A 16,808-nucleotide genomic window follows, 5' to 3' on the forward strand; every position below is an offset into this window, starting at 1 on the left:
TTGTTACACATACATATTTATGAACAAAGTGTTGTCGGGTGTTTTTTCTTTTTACATCTTCCCATGTACACAATCCATTTTATATCATAATTCTGTTCCAATTTCCGCTCTGTTATTCTTTCCATATTTTCCATTTTACCCTTATTTCCTTTTTAATACATATATACAATATCATTAATTGCCCCTTCAAAGTTAATCCAAGTTATCATTCCCTATTTCATCGATTAGTCTATTTTATTCCAGTGAAATCCTCTAGCTGTTTTCCATTTTCCGTTCCTTTTTCCTCCCTATTCTTGTTCTTCAATTAAACCCTCTATTACTTCTCTTCTCTCCTATTCCCTGGAGTGAGTTATCCATCTAATTTTTTAATTTTTTTCTTGCCATTTAAGGTTTCACACACATTTTTTAGAGTAGTTCATTATACATCCATGATCTCAATTTAACATTTTTAAAAAGAATTTTTACATTATATCACAATAATCGTTTCATATGCATAATCCCTTTACATCATAGTTGTTTTCACTTTCCACCTTATTATATAATAATAGTTAGTTATTTATAATTAATAATATTACAAAACTCTTATATCTTAATTCTCTATGTATCATTAACTGCTTTAATGCCATTCCCTTTTCCCAATTAACTAATTTAAAATTTTCAAGTTGTTTCACTTTCAAATTTCTTTCTGTCCAAACCAATTGCTGGATTTGGAAAAGCAAGCCACGTTTTCTGAAACAGCTCCTCCGCTTCTCAGAATTAGCAGCATAAACCCTCCTTTTTTTTTCACGGCCACTCAGTTACGACACCACTGTGGGGAAAAAGTGACTTGTGGCCATTTTCCATAACTGTGAACAATGCAGCATCCCCCCCACAGACACGTGATCAAAATTCAGACAGTTGGTAAGTGAGTCGTATTTACAGTGCATTCAGAAAGTATTCACACTACCTTCCCTTTTGTCAATTTTTCATTCATTCATTTATTTAATTAGGGACGCAGCGGCTCAGTGGTAAAGATGCTGAGCTTGTCGGTCAAAAACGTCGGCAGTTCAGCGGTTCGAATCCCTAGTGCCACGTAACGGAGTGAGCTCCCATTACTTGTCCCAGCTTCTGCCAAACCTAGCAGTTCGAAAGCACGTAAAAAATGCAAGTAGAAAAATAGGAACCACCTTTGGTGGGAAGGGAACAGCGTTCCGTGCGCCTTCGGCATTGAGTCATGCCAGCCACATGACCACGGAGACGTCTTTGGACAGCGCTGGCTCTTTGGCTTTGAAACGGAGATGAGCACTGCCCCCAGAGCCTGGAACGACTAGCACCTATGTGCGAGGGGAACCTTTATTTAATTAATTAGAAATTTTATATTGCCGCCTATACATACCTAACAATATGGCGACAAGGCGGCTTACAGGGATATAATTTTGTGATGCTGCAGCCTGATTCTACAGTCGTTGAAATTCATTTTGTTCTTCTCATTAATGGACACCGAGGACCCCATAACGACAAAAATGAAAACAGACGTTTGGAAATGTCCGTAAGTTAATTTCGAGGATGCGGCACAACAAAATTGATCAAAAGTCTAAATACTTTCAGAATGCACTGTTACGAAGGTCGAAGTGTCCTGGGATCATGTGATCCCCTTAGGTGACCTTCTGACCAGCGAAGCCAGTGGGGAAGCTGGATTCAATGAGCAACCAGGTGACTAACTTAATGACGGTGGTGATTCCCTTAACGACTGTTGGCAGAAAGGTTGTAAAACGGAGTAAAAGGTCACTTTACAACTGTCTTGCTTAGCAACCGGAAACGGAAGCTCAATTGTAGTCGTAAGGCGAGGACTACCGGTATTAAAATGGCCAACTTTCTTGCCATGTTGGACTTCATTACGCAGGAGGCCGTTGGGGTTTTCGAATAATGCACTAAAATGCACGGGTTAAAAATCGAATGAAAAGGCAGAGGACCGAAGGAACCGTTCCTGGGAGGTGAGGACTGCTCCCCGAAAGAGATCCACGGTGCTCCCCACTCACCGTACATCTCGTCTTCCAGGCCGTGGACGAAAGCTCCGCAGGCTCCGGATTCAATGAGATTCACGGCTCCCGTGTCTACTTCTTCTTTCGGGGCGTCGTCCCCCCATTTCCTGCCACTGGAGAACTCACCGGAACTGTACAGCTCTTTAGCCCGTTCGTGAGCGGTGCGTTTGCGCTGTAGAGACCAAACGGTCAAGGGTTATATTCCTGTTTCCCGGAATATAAGACCTAGTATGGTTTTTATGCATGCGCCTAATATAAGCCCTACTCCACCCCAAAAAATAAGCCCTAAGCCCCACTTAAGAGCCTGTGCAGCTTGCTCCCTGTCTGGTTGCTTGCGATGCCACTGCAATGAGGCAGGGGGGCGCTGGAGCTGCCCCAGGCACCCTGCAACGGCTTCCCTCAAAGCCAACGCAGCCAGGCCAGTAGAGCAGGGGTAAGGTAGAGTAGAGTAGGCTTAAAGTAAAATAAAGTAGAGGTAAGGTAGGGTTAAGCAGAGCAGAGTAGAACAGAGTAGGGATAGAGAAGGGATAGGATACAGTAGAGTAGAGTAAGAGTAGAGTAGAGATAGAGCAGGGGTGAGCAGAGTAGAATACAATAGAGTAGAGATAGAGCAGGGATAGAGTAGAGTTAGAGTTAGAATAGAGTAAAATAGAGATAGAGCAGGGGTAAGCAGAGTAGAGTACATCAGAGTATTGTAGATGAGAGCAGAGCAGAGTTAGAGCAGGGGTGAGCAGAGAAGAATACAATAGAGTAGGGATAGAGCAGGGATAAAAATACAACCAGGAAGCATTCAAAAGAATAAATTGGGGAACCTCCAGACTCCCAGGGTTTGGATATACAGATAGAAGCCCCAGAACAAAACAAAACTGAATACTGTACCCTCAAATCTGACATCAGCTTCTTGTCCAAGGTCTGTTCCAAAAAATGAGAACTAACTTGCTGCATAGAGCCCTGGAAAACAGGCAGGGGAGACCATTGATCAGAATGTCAGTTCAATCCCAAGCCCAATAAAAGTTAAAACAATTATTTAAGTCTCGTCGGATACATGGGCAGAGTTTGTCTCAAGTCACTTTGAATAGAATGAGGCTAAGTTCATAACAGACCATTTGTGCTTTAAAAAAACAGGTCTCCAAATTTGGGAACGTTCAGATTTATGGAATTCCAACTCCCAGAATCCATGGGGACTCCCTGGGGAATTCTGGGAGGTGAAGTTCTGTTCAACTATGATGTTTTACGTTAAGTCTTAAAGTTGCCAAGTTCAGAGAGCCCTCTGATAACTCAGTCTCTTATTTCAGATATTCAAAAAGTAGTCAAAAAGATTCAAAAAATAGAGAAGAGCCACAAAGAGGGGACTGGAGGCCAAAATATATAAAGAATGGTGCTGGAATTGGGTATGTCTACTCCAGTGATGAAATTCATTTTTTTTTTTACTACCGGTTCTGTGGGCGTGGCTCGGTGGGTGTGGCAGGGAAAGGATGCTGCAAAATCCTCAGTCCCTCCCTACTCCAGGGAAAGTATGCTGCAAAATCCTCAGTCCCTCCCTACTCCAGGGAAAGGATGCTGCAAAATCCTCATTCCCTATGCACTCCAGGGGAAGGATACTGCAAAATCTCCATTCCCTTCACACTCCAGGGAAAGGATGCTGCAAAATCTTCATTCCCTTCACACTCCAGGGGAAGGATACTGCAAAATCCTCAGTCCCTCCCTACTCCAGGGAAAGGATGCTGCAAAATCCTCAGTCCCTCCCTACTCCAGGGAAAGGATGCTGCAAAATCCTCAGTCCCTCCCTACTCCAGGGAAAGGATGCTGCAAAATCCTCAGTCCCTCCCTACTCCAGGGAAAGGATGCTGCAAAATCCTCATTCCCTATGCACTCCAGGGGAAGGATACTGCAAAATCTCCATTCCCTTCACACTCCAGGGAAAGGATGCTGCAAAATCTTCATTCCCTTCACACTCCAGGGGAAGGATACTGCAAAATCCTCAGTCCCTTCCTACTCCAGGGAAAGGATGCTGCAAAATCCTCAGTCCCTCCCTACTCCAGGGAAAGGATGCTGCAAAATCCTCAGTCCCTCCCTACTCCAGGGAAAGGATGCCGCAAAATTCTCAGTCCCTCCCTACTCCAGGGAAAGGATGCTGCAAAATCCTCATTCCCTACGCACTCCAGGGGAAGGATACTGCAAAATCTCCATTCCCTTCACACTCCAGGGAAAGGATACTGCAAAATCTCCATTCCCTCCCCACTCCAGGGGAAGGATACTGCAAAATCTCCATTCCCTTCACACTCCAGGGAAAGGATACTGCAAAATCTCCATTCCCTCCCCACTCCAGGGAAAGGATGCTGCAAAATCTTCATTCCCTTCACTCTCCAGGGAAAGGATACTGCAAAATCTCCATTCCCTCCCCACTCCAGGGAAAGGATGCTGCAAAATCTCCATTCCCTTCACACTCCAGGGAAAGGATGCTGCAAAATCTTCATTCCCTACGCACTCCAGGGGAAGGATACTGCAAAATCCCCATTACCACTCCACTCTGGGGCCAGCCAGAGGTGGTATTTGCCGGTTCTCCAAACTACTCAAAATTTCTGCTACCAGTTCTCCAGAACTGTCAGAACCTGCTAAATTTCACCCCTGGTCTAGTCTGATGAAAAGAAGGACTAGGGGAGACATGATAGCTGTGTTCCAATATCTCAGGGGTTGCCACAAAGAAGAGGGAGTCAAGCTATTCTCCAAGGCACCTGAGGGCAGAACAAGAAGCAATGGGTGGAAACTAATCCAGGAGAGAAGCAACTTAGAACTGAGGAGAAATTTCCCGACAGTGAGAACAATTAATCAGTGGGACAGAAGTTGCCTCCAGAAGTTGTGAATGCCCCAACACTGGAAGTCTTTAAGAAGATGTTGGATAGCCATCTGTTTGAAGTGGTGTAGGGTTTCCTGCCTAGGCAGGGGGTTGGACTAGAAGACCTCCAAGGTCCCTTCCAACTCTGTTAATTCTGTTTTGTTATTATGGTCAAGTCAGGATGTTGCTGTAGGCCAAACACCCGTTTCCCCCCATATAAATAAAAGTGACTCAAGAAGGAAACATTTTTTTCCACTTCCTTCCTTCCCTCCTTTGAGCTTTTCAGGGTGGGGCTGCCTGAAGCTCAGCACAACAAAGGCAGATCGACCAGGAAGAGAGAGGACAATTAAGCATCTTGAGTTTCATGGACCAGCTGGCAGATTAGTGAGGATCACCATGGCAACGGAAAAAGGAGGAGGAGGAGGACCCTTCCTTACCAGTAGCTTAGCAGCCTGGACTCTCACGACCCAGGAGCCATCGCTGACCATGTGACAGATCTTCCCAAAAGCATCGTCGACCAACCGGATTTCTTCATGGGAAGATGGGATTGGGACAATGCTAGAGAGAGAGAGAGAGAGAGAGGGAGAGAGGGAGAGGGATTCAAGGAGGGAAAGGGAGGGAGAGGGAAGGAGGAAGAGAGAGGGAGCGAGCGAGGGAGGGGGAGGAAATGAGGGAGAGAGGGAAAAAGAGGGAGAGGGAGGGAAAGAGAAAGAGGAAGGGAGGGAGGGAGAGGGGGAAGGGGAGGGAGAGAGGGATAGAGAGAGAGGGAGGATGGAGAGGGAGGGAGGAGAAAGAGGAGAGGGAGAGGGAGGGAAGGAGGGAAAGGGAAAAGAAGTGGGAGAGGGAGGGAGAGAGGGAGGGGGGAAGGGGGAGGAAAGGAGAGAGGGAGGAAAGGGAGAAGGAGGGAAAAAGAAAGAGAGAGGAAGGGAGGGAGGGAGAGGGGGGAGGGAAGGAGGGAGAAAGAGGGAGGGAGAGGGAGGGAAGAAGGGAGAGGGAAAGGGAGAAGGAGGGAGGAAGGAGGGAGAGAGAGGAGGGAAGGAGGGAGAGTTAGAGAAAGGGAGAGAGAGAGAGAGAGAAAAAAAAAGAGATTTTATGGATCGTCCTGAACTTACAACTGTTCCTTTAATAACCATTCAAAGTTACGACCTTGAAAAAAAGTGACATGACTGTTTTTCACACTTATGACCGTTGCCGTATCCCCATGGTCACGTGATCAAAATTCAGACACTCGGCAACTGGGTTCCTATTTATGACCGCTGCGGCGTCCCGGAGTCCTGCAATCCCCTTTGGCGGCCTTCCGACAAGCCAAGTCAACGGGGAAGCTGGAGTCACTTAACCACCGGGTTGCTAACTTAACAACTGCAGTGATTCGCTTAACAACGGTGGCAGGGAAGGTCGCAAAACGGGGCAAAACTCCCTTAGCAGATGCCTCGCCTAGCAGCAGAAACCCTGGGCTCAACCGTAGTCATAGGCCGAGGAGTAGAGGGAGTCCTCAACATACAATCCCAATGGAGTCTAAAATTCACCTGTCAACAATGTCTGGACTTCAACTCCCAGAGTTCCCCTCCCCCACCCCCCATCCCCCAAGGCTTCTCTGAATCCTGCTTATAGTACCGTATTTTTCAGAGTATAAGACACACCTTTTTCCCTCAAAAAAGAGGCTGAAAATCTGGGTGCGTCTTATACACTGAATACAGCATTTTTTGCCTCCCAAAACCAAGCCCCCTTCACCAAAATGGCGATGCAGAGCCTTTAGGAGGCTTCCAGAGTGCTCCTGGGGGCTGGGGAGGGCAGAAATGAGCAAAAAACAGACCGTTTTTGTTCATTTTTGCGCCCTCCCCAGCCCCCAGGAGCACTCTACAAGCCTCCTAAAGGCTCCGCACAGCCATTTTTTTGGCAGAAAGCGGGCGCTTTTCTTGCTCGTTTCCCGCCCGCAGGAGCACTTTGGAGGCCTCTCAAACTCTCTGCATGCCCCGTTTTTCAGAAAAAGCGAGGCGTGCAGAGTGCAAAAACTTTTTTTTTTTTAATTTACCTCTTCAAAATCTTGGTGTGTCTTATACCCCGGAAAATACGGTCGTTCCTTCGGAGCGACCTTACACCTCCCACGTACCTTTCCGCGTAAAGCTGGCTGAGGACCCAGGTGAGCTGCACCGCGACGCTGCGGACCTGTTCGTAATCATCCATTAAGAGTTTGCAAGCCTGCAACGGAAGATACCCCAGGCGGTTATTAGCGGTCAGACGTTTCACCCTTCGCGGGGAGTCCTCGACTTACAACAGTTCGTTTGGGGACCGTTCAAAGTTACGACGTCACTGAAAATAGCGACCCAAAACCGTTTTTCACATTTATGGCCCTTGCAGCAACCCCCACGCTCGCGCGATTTACGTTCAACTCATATTTACGACGGTGGCAGTGTCCAGAGGTCACGTGATCCCCTTTTGCGACCTATTGACAAGCAAGGTCAATGGGGAAACCACATTCACTGAACAGCCGTCTTGCAAGTTGTCCTCGACTTACAACTCTAATTTACCGTACTTTTCGGACTATAAGACGCACCAGCTGCTTGTAGGAACTTGCGCAGGCGCCGCACGCTGTGGGCGCATATGAAATTGGCCGGTTACTTTAAAAACTGGTATAGACCGCGGGGCGGGCAGGCCAAAACAAGCCACCGTACCGTATGCTGTCAGCTGTTCCCGGCTACTATGAGGTTTATGTATGAGGTTTAATTCGTTTTTAAGGGTATAAGATATTCGTCTTTTGTATTCGTTTTAATGACACACCTGTACACCGCCCCGAGTCCCTTCGGGGAGAGGGGGCGGTCTAGAAATACTGAAAATAAATAAATAAATAAATACTACCGATACGGCCGTACCGGGCCATACTGGCTGGAATTCACCACTGGAGCATTGCTCATCTAATTGCTGGGTTAGGATTATTTGTGAAGTAATTGCACTTTAATTATCTGCAGGGGGGAAAAATCCTAACCTATTTGAAAAGTGGCAGCTTGAAAGGAATCATTTGATCTGAAGAAAAAAGACACCTGCAGGCAGAGGTGATTCATGCCCCAAGCCAAACAATCAAGCTGAAGCATTAAGGCTGATTTTGTTAGAATCTCAAACAGAACAGCTCTGGGCTTGGGGACCCACCCACCCCCCAGCTGAAGGACTACAATCCCAAATCAGAGGGGCCAAACCTGAGCGTGTGGATCCTTAAGCCTTACCACAAGGGGAAGCTGTCCTCGGTAAGGTCAAACAAGTCAAAATGGCAGGTGCAAATGTGATCAAAGACACACCTCTTCTTCTTTTTTGAGTAAAGTTTTTTTTTATTTTTAAACATGCACCAATATCATCAATATCATTGCATGGACATTGTGGTGTCTGGGCATCATTTATTTTGGTACAAAACCAATATTAATACAAATAAAAATTATTATATTAATCAAACGGACATAGTCTAGTGTTGTTATGTATATTAATATCAGCACGTACTTCGTTTTTCAATTATCAATATTTACTACATCCTTCTAATAGTCATATTCTAGTATTATTATATATAATCAATATTTACTACACCCTTCCAATAGTCATAACACTATTCTTAGGCGTATCTAATATCATCCTTTTTCAAAATCTAATCTTAACCTCTAACATTAGATACGTTCTACAAAATCATGTATAACCATATTCCCCCTAATTCTAATTTTCTCTTTAATCTATTCTAATTCTCAGTACAGCCAATATTATTATTATCATCATCATCATCATCTCTTTTATTCATTAAACATGAAACTCAGTCAACTGGACATTTAAAAGGTTTATATTATTATATACTTTTTTCATTAAACATGAAACTCAGCCAACGGAACATTCAAAAATGCATTACCAGATACCAGTGACTTGCATTATTATTATTGTTGTTGTTGTTGTTGCTGTTGTTATTATTATTGTTTTTATTATTATTGTTATTATTATTATTATAATTATTATTATTATTATTATTATTATTATTATTATTATTATTATTATTATTATTCTACAATAGTATCACAGCAGCCAGTTGTTTCGCCAGATTTGGCGTTGATTACTAGCCGGGCCCCACCCAGGGATTATTATTATTATCATTATTATTATTATTATTTATTATCATCATCATCACCATTATTTTGAAGAAAAAAGATCCTTTTTATCCATCTTTTATCTATAGGCACCTTCCATAGGTCTGAGCTAAAGCTGCAGAAAAAGTCTAAGCTGAAAAACGTTTGCTGCCATCTAGTGGTCATTTAGTTTAAAAATGCTTTAAAAAGTTTTTAAAAAGTTTTGAATCAGCTGTGCCACATGTGAAAACATTTTTTTTTTACTTTTCAAAGGATTTTTTTTTTTTACTACCGGTGCGGGTGAACTGGCCCGAACCGATAGCATTTCACCCCTGGACTCAAGGGGGCAAACATTCCTTCCACCTCGTATTTCCCCAAAAACAATAATCCTGTTTGGTGGATTGAACTGAGAGTCTGAACTCCCCCAGCTGGCTTTCATGGCTAAGGCAGGACTAGAACTCACCGTCTCCTGCTTTCTAACCTGGTGCCTTAAGCACTAGACCAGCGACGGCGAACCTTTTTTGGCTCGCGTTCCATAAGTGGGGGGAGCGCAGGGGGGGTCCTGTGTAGGCATGCCGCACCCATAATGCAATGCGTGACCCCCCCCAGTGCGCATGCGCGCACTACATGTGCGCCCCCCCCCATTTCTGCATACTTTTTTCGCCCTCCCCAGGCTCCAGAGGCTTTATAGGAGCATGGGGAGGGCGAAAACAGCCTCCCCCGCCCCCGGGAAGCCCTCCGGAGGCTTGAGGGACCTTCAGGAGGCTTCCCTGAAGCCTCCGGAGCAGTCAAAACAACCCTCCGAGCAAACCGTAAGTCCGTTCCTGAACTTCCGCTTTGCCCGTAGGGCTGTTTTTTTGCCCTCCGGAAGCTTCAGGGAAGCTCATGAAGCCTTCGGAGGGCCTTCAGGGGGGGCGGGGGAGGCTCTTTTCGCCCTCCCCAGGCTCCTATAAAGCCTCTGGAGCCTGGGGATGGCGAAAAATGGCTTTAAAAAAGGCTGAACTCAGCTGGCCAGCGCACGCAGGCGCGCTGGCCAGCTGACAGGGCAGCGCCTCGCATGCCCTGACAAATGGCTCCGCGTCTCACTCGTGGCACACATGTCATAGGTTGGCCATCACTGCACTAGACCAAAATCTAATCAACACAGATTCCCTCAATATTTCTCTTGCATTCATCAAATATTAGAGCCCCTTACTAAATAATGATATAGGACATAATCATTACCTGGTTATAAATGGCTTGCTGCAACTTTAAACCCCTTTCGTGGAGCTGCAACTATAGGAGAAAAAAAAATACACCAGACTGTTGTTATAGTAATTCAAGGAACTTTTGCAAAATAACATGAAAATATGACAGGATTTGGGCTACGTTTCCACCATTCATTCTAAATCCTCATTCTTGTCACGGAGACTAACCATGGCTTTGATAGCTGCCGTCCTCACTCGTGGATCCTGGTCATTAAAGTGATCGCCGATGATCTTCTGGACGTCTTTGGGGGACTGGCGTTCCACTTCCTTCGAGCCACCTTTCTCCACTGATCCCAGACAGCCAATCAGGAGCAGGCATTTGTTCCTTACGCCGTGCGAGGAATCCGTCAGATGCTGTGGAGCAAAAGAAAGGATTTCCGCATGGTTTTTCTGCTTTCTCGGTCTCCGGAGGGACCACAAATGCAATTAATAATAATAAAATGATGATGATGATTAGTATTAGTTGTGGTGGTGCAGTGGTTAGACTGCGGTACTGCAGGCTACTTCTGCTGCCTGCCGGCTGTCTGCAATTTGGCAATTTGAATCTCACCAGGCTCAAGGTTGACTCAGCCTTCTGTCCTTCTGAGGTGGGTGAAATGAGGACCCAGATGGTTGGGGGCCAAGAGGCTGACTCTGTAAACCACTTAGAGAGGACTGTAAAAGCACTGTGAAGTGGTATGTAAGTCTAAGTACTATTGGGAAGGAAGGAAGGAGGGAAGAAGGGAAGGAGGGAGGGAGGGAGGGAGGGAAGGAAGGAAGGAAGGAAGGGAGGGAGGGAGGGAGGGAGGGAGGGAAGGAGGGAGGGAGGGAGGGAGGGAGGGAGGGAGGGAAGGAGGGAGGGAGGGAGGGAGGGAAGGGAGGGAGGGAGGGAGGGAGGGAGGGAAGGGAGGGAGGGAGGGAGGGAGGGAAGGGAGGGAGGGAGGGAGGGAGGGAGGGAGGGAGGGAGGGAGGGAGGGAAGGGAGGGAGGGAGGGAAGGAAGGGAGGGAGGGAGGGAGGGAGTGGTGTTGCAGTGCTTATAATGCAGTACTGCAGGCTAACTCTGCCCACAGCGAGGAAGTTTGATCCTGATGGGCTCCAGGTTGACTCAACCTTCCGTCCTTCCGAGGTGGGTCAAATGAGGACCCAGATAGTTGGGGGTAAGAGGCTGACTCTGTAAACCGCTTAGAGAGGGCTGGAAAGCACTGTGAAGCAGCATATAAGTCTAAGGGCTATTGCTATTCCTTCCTTCCTTCTTTTCTTTCTTTCCTTCCTTCTTCTTCCCCTATTCTCTCTCCTTCCGTCTTTCCTCCCTCCCTCCCTCCTCCCTCCCTTCCTTCCTTCCTGCACAGTGGTTAGAATGTAGTATTGCAGGCTAACTCTGCCCACTGCCAACAGTTCGGTCTTAACCAGCTCAGAGTTAACTGAGCCTTCCGTCCTTCCGAGGTGAGTAAAATGAGGACCCAGATTGTTGGGAGGCAAGAGGCTGACTCTGTAAACCGCTTATAGGGGGCTGTAAAAGCACTGCAAAGTGGTATGTAAATCTAAGGGCTATTGCTATTGTGGACTTCAACTCCCAGAATTCCAGAGCCAGCATTGTCGGTGAAGGAATTCTGGGAGTTGAGGTCCTCGTGTCTTATAATACATACAATAATACAATACAATAATACAATAGTAGAGTTGGAAGGGACCTTGGAGGTCTTCTAGTCCAACCCCCTGCCTAGGCAGGAAACCCTATACCGTTTCAGACAAATGGATATCCACATCTTCTTAAAGACTTCCAGTGTTGGGGCATTCACAACTTCTGGAGGAAACATCTGTTCCACTGATTAATAGTTCTAACTGTCAGGAAGTTTCTCCTGAGTTCTAGGTTGCTTCTCTCCTTGATTAGTTTCCACCCATTGCTTCTTGTTCTACCCTCAGGTGCCTTGGAGAATAGCGTGACTCCCTCTTCTTTGTGGCAACCCCTGAGATATTGGAAGACTGCTATCATGTCTCCCCTGGTCCTTCTTTTCATTAAACTAGAAATACCCAGTTCCTGCAACTGTTCTTCATATGTTTTAGCCTCCAGTCCCCTAATCCTCTTAGTTGCTCTTCTCTGCACTCTTTCTAGAGTCTCCACATCTTTTCTACATTGTGGCGACCAAAACTGAATGCAAATATTCCAAGTGTGGCCTTACCAAGGCCTTATAAAGTGGTATTAACCCTTCACGTGATCTTGATTCTATCCCTCTGTTGATGCAGCCTAGAACTGTGTTGGCTTATTTGGCAGCTGCTGCACACGGCTGGCTCCTATTTAAATGGTTGTCCACTAGGACTCCAAGATCCCATTCACAGTTACTACTATTGAGCCAGGTACCACCTATACTGTACCTGTGCATTTCGTTTTTCTTGCCTAAATGTAGAACCTGACTCTTAAAGTTGCCAAGGCTGGATATGTGCAATTAAACAAGTTAAAAGAACCCGAGTTCTTTCACCGGCTGACCGTTCTTAATTACCTTGCAAGCCACGTCTACGAGATGTCCTCGCACTGCAGGGTACTCTTGAAGTTTCTTCCCTATCACCAGCAAGGTATCCAAAAGCTGAGCCAGAACTTGGTGGGATTCTGGAAAACAAGCCAAAAGCCCCACTTCTATTTACAATGCAACGACCATCTTGTAGGAAAAGGGCCAGCTCCTGTCTAAAACAGAGAGCAAACTCCAGACTGATGATGTCACCTAGTTGAGTACCGTGTTTTTCGGAGTATAAGACGCACCAAGATTTTGAAGAGGTAAATTAAAACAAAAAAAGTTTTTGCACTCTGCAAACCTCCCAAACTGTCTGCATGCCTCATTTTTTTGTGAAAAAGGCTCATGCAGAGAGTTTGAGAGGCCTGCAAAGTGCTCCTGTGGGCTGGGGAGGGCAAAAACGAGCAAAAAATGGCCCATTTTTTGCTCGTTTGTGCCCTCCCCAGCCCCCAGGAGCACTTTGCAGGCCTCCCAAAGCCTCTGCACATCCATTTTGGTCAAGGGGGCGGGGTTTTGGGAGGCCAAAAATGCTGTATTCGGTGTATAAGACGCACCCAGATTTTCACCCTCTTTTTGGGGGGGGGAAAGGTGCGTCTTATACTCTGAAAAATACGGCAATTAAATTGTGATTGTGAGGCGAGAGCTCCACAATTCCGTACATTTCTTGGCTGGGGGGAGACGACTTACTTTCAACCTGGAGGGTGTTAATGACATCATCCAGAACGGAGTCAGGAGAAAAACCAGAGGTTTTTGACAAGAAGCCCAGCAAGGAAGCAATTTTCAATCTCACGGAGGGATCGGTTTCCTGTGGATAAGAGAAGGGTGTCTAAACATCGTCTTGTCTGCAACCGTCCCAGCTGGCTTCCAACAAGCAAAGTCAACAGAGAGCTGCATGATTTGCTTATCAATGTGCGATTCATTAAATGGCCATATAATTCACTGAATGACTGTGCCAAAAAAGGTCATAAAATTGGAGACGGTCACAAGATGCATCGCTCTCATTGCTTAACTGTGGTGGCCAGATTCGGACAGCAAGGAGGTTGGGGAGGAACCTGGGCCGGTCCTGGAGTCTGGGAAAGGCTCTGATGAGGGCTCTGTGTTGGAGGCAGAGAAGGGGCCAGGGACGTCCGACAGTTATTAGCTGCCTTCGGAGTCAGACATCAGTGGGGCAGAAGAACAGCTGGAGCCTGTTCCCAGTGTGCGCATGCGCAGAGTTGCCAGATGAAGGGAGTCAACTTGGGAGTAAGGTGGATGATGAATGGCCCCTCCCAGAGGAAATCAAAGAGGAGCCAAAGGGGAGTGGAGTTTGCAGGAGTCCATTAGTTCCCTTCATTGGTTCGTGACTCTCCAAGATTCCTTGCCACGTTTTGCAGAGATCGGCCTGGCAGCTCTCCAAGCCAGCTAAGGTCTGTGACTGTAAATCCTCCCTTGAAAGACTTTGCTGGATGTGAAGGAGCAGAATTCACAGTCAATTAATAAAAGAGTTTTTTGTCGGGACCAGGAGTTTCATGCTCTTATCTGGCTTGGAGAGCTGCAAAGCTTGGCAAGGAGTCTTAGAGAGAAGCGAACACATGGCCTCCTGCAAACTCCACTCCCCTTTCGCTCCTCTTTTATTTCCTTTGGGAGGGGCCATTCATCATCCACTGTGGCCTTACTCCCAAGTCGACCCCTGTTCCTTAGCTGTTCCCTTCATCTGGCAACTCTGCGCATGCGCACACTGGGAACAGGCTCCAGCTGTTCTTCTGCCTCACTGATGTCTGACTCCGAAGGCAGCTGATAACTGGCATAGGGCCCTGGCCCCATCTCTGCCTCTGACACAGAGCCCTCCTTAGAGCCTTCCCCAGACTCCAGGACTGGCCCATCTTCCTCCCCAACCTCCTTGCTGTCTGAATCTGCTGCCAGCTCTGTTGGCCGCTGGTGGGGCACAGCATTGTCCTACCTTGTAATAATGTTCCAGCAGGATTCGCACAATGCCTTCCACACTTTCAGCCTCCACTGGTTTCCTGGCAAACTGAAGCAGATACTGCAAGGCATCGGCCGGCGAGGTGGCCTTGCAAAGATCTACATGAAGGGCGGCAGACTTGCTGGGTTTGGTTAGCCGGAGTTTTTTAGCCGAAATTTCTTCATGCTGCTGTTGCTGAAACATTAAAGTGAAGTTTAGACTAGGGTCCAATTTTTGTTTTGTGTATCATGGACGTCTATAGATCTTTTTATTTTATTCCTTTGTTATTATACTAGCTGATAACCTGGTGCTGCCCTGGGAATTTATTCATCCCAACCCTCCTTGCACGAACATTGAAAAATATATGAAAATATATAAATGAAAAATAAAATATATATGTATGCTAAATATAAAAGAAAAATACGGAAAGTATATGAAAATATATAAAAGAAAAATACAAAAAATACATGAATATAAAAGAAAAATATGAAAAGTAAATGAAAGTACATAAAAGAAAAATAAAATACATATGCTAAATATAAAAGAAAAATACGAAAAATATATGAAAATATATAAATGAAAAATAAAATATATATGTATGCTAAATATAAAAGAAAAATACGAAAAATATATGAAAATATATAAATGAAAAATAAAATATATATGTATGCTAAATATAAAAGAAAAATACGGAAAGTATATGAAAATATATAAAAGAAAAATACGGAAAGTATATGAAAATATATAAAAGAAAAATATAAAAAATACATGAATATAAAAGAAAAATATTAAAAGTATATGAAAATACATAAAAGAAAAATAAAATACATATGCTAAATATAAAAGAAAAACACAAAAAATACATGAATATAAAAGAAAAGTATGAAAAGTATATGAAAACACATAAAAGAAAAATAAAATACATATGCTAAATATCTTATATAAATCATATAAAAGCGGGTCTCCTTTCTCCCTAGCATCCCAGGTGCCGTCCACACGGTCCAATCAACCCGGGTCAAGTGTAACGTGGGAACCCGCCCGTTTCCTTGGTACGCGGAGTGCCTGGACCGTGCCACGCGCCGCCGCCTGTTTCGATAACCCGGGTTCCGCGTGTCGTGTGAAGACAGCCAGACACGCAGGCATTGCAGCCCACCCCGCCCCGGGTCCCTGTCCAGCTCGGCAGGCTTCTTTCCACGAACTCCCTCCGACCCCGGGCCCTCCTTCCTTCCTCCGGAGCCTCGTCGGTTACCTGGACCACCACTTTGCTGAACTCCTCGTAGACCCGCTTCTTCAGGTGAGCCGCCATGCTCCGGGCCTTGGGGAACCGTCCCAGCTTCGCCTTTTGGGTCCTCAAGGGCCTCCTCGGCCGCCGTAGCCACTCTAGCTTTCGCTCGCTCTCGCTCACCCGCGCTAAAGAGGCTCCTCGTCTCCCGCCTTTCATTTAGCCGTGACTTCAGGTTTTCAAAGGGCAACTTTCAAGAGCCTTCCATTTGCGGGGTCGGAGTGGCGGAAGTCAATGGAAGTACCGCAGATGAGATTTTTCGAGAGGGGGCCTTTCGCTGGAGCAGATTGGCCTGTCTGTCTATCAATTATAAGGTGACCAACTTTTTTACAATGAAAAGGAGGACAAATAAATTGGAAAAAATATATCGTAAATAAAAGAAATATTTTATTCATTGCAACAATAATACACTAAAATATGATATATGCATAATAAAACATTTGCAACATTTTATATTGTAATTATGCTTACGTGCCTGTTAATTATTATTTAAATGAGTACTTTTCCATTGAATTAATATTTTTATCATCTTCTAACAATATATTGGAAATATCTGAACAAGAAATATCCTTCATATTGAATTTAACGGCAAGTGCTGCAGCTAGAGTATCAACATTCAATCTCGATTTCTCACTTGTTGAAAAATCATTGGCAATTGAAAAAAATTCTTTCAACTGCTGCATTAGTTCCAGGGCAGCACAACGTAAATTGAACAAGTATAAATAAATGTTCACATGGAATATGTTCATTTTTGAAATGGCTGAAAATATCCACCCATCTTTTATCAATGTCAACATGTTGATTTTCCCAATGTATTAATTTTTCAGAATTTAAATATACATTCAGTCTTCTAATTTCTTCAAAGAGACTATTGTCGTCTATTTTAATGTCTAGAATTTCTTTAG

The 16,808-nt window shown here is 45.3% G+C and overlaps 1 protein-coding gene across 2 annotated transcripts in view; it reads right to left on the minus strand.

The window, feature by feature from the left end:
• Positions 1-16,129, minus strand: part of INTS4 (integrator complex subunit 4) — a 36,808-nt gene extending 20,679 nt beyond the window's left edge. The window contains exons 1-10 of one of the 2 annotated variants that reach the window (XM_081953260.1): positions 15,871-16,129; positions 14,619-14,810; positions 13,367-13,484; positions 12,671-12,777; positions 10,364-10,549; positions 10,173-10,223; positions 6,968-7,056; positions 5,295-5,415; positions 2,901-2,972; positions 2,019-2,193 (exon numbers count right to left, since the gene is read on the minus strand). In XM_081953260.1, the coding sequence (XP_081809386.1) occupies positions 2,019-2,193; positions 2,901-2,972; positions 5,295-5,415; positions 6,968-7,056; positions 10,173-10,223; positions 10,364-10,549; positions 12,671-12,777; positions 13,367-13,484; positions 14,619-14,810; positions 15,871-16,062 (1,303 nt within the window). In that variant the 5' untranslated portion in view covers positions 16,063-16,129. Of the gene's footprint in view, positions 1-2,018; positions 2,194-2,900; positions 2,973-5,294; positions 5,416-6,967; positions 7,057-10,172; positions 10,224-10,363; positions 10,550-12,670; positions 12,778-13,366; positions 13,485-14,618; positions 14,817-15,870 lie in introns of both variants that reach the window. The other variant, XM_081953259.1, reaches the window with a different exon arrangement.
• Positions 16,130-16,808: the final 679 nt, after the last annotated feature.

The sequence above is a fragment of the Natrix helvetica genome, assembly GCF_964273705.1.
Source record: "Natrix helvetica genome assembly, chromosome: 4".
NCBI classification, from domain to species: domain Eukaryota; kingdom Metazoa; phylum Chordata; class Lepidosauria; order Squamata; family Natricidae; genus Natrix; species Natrix helvetica.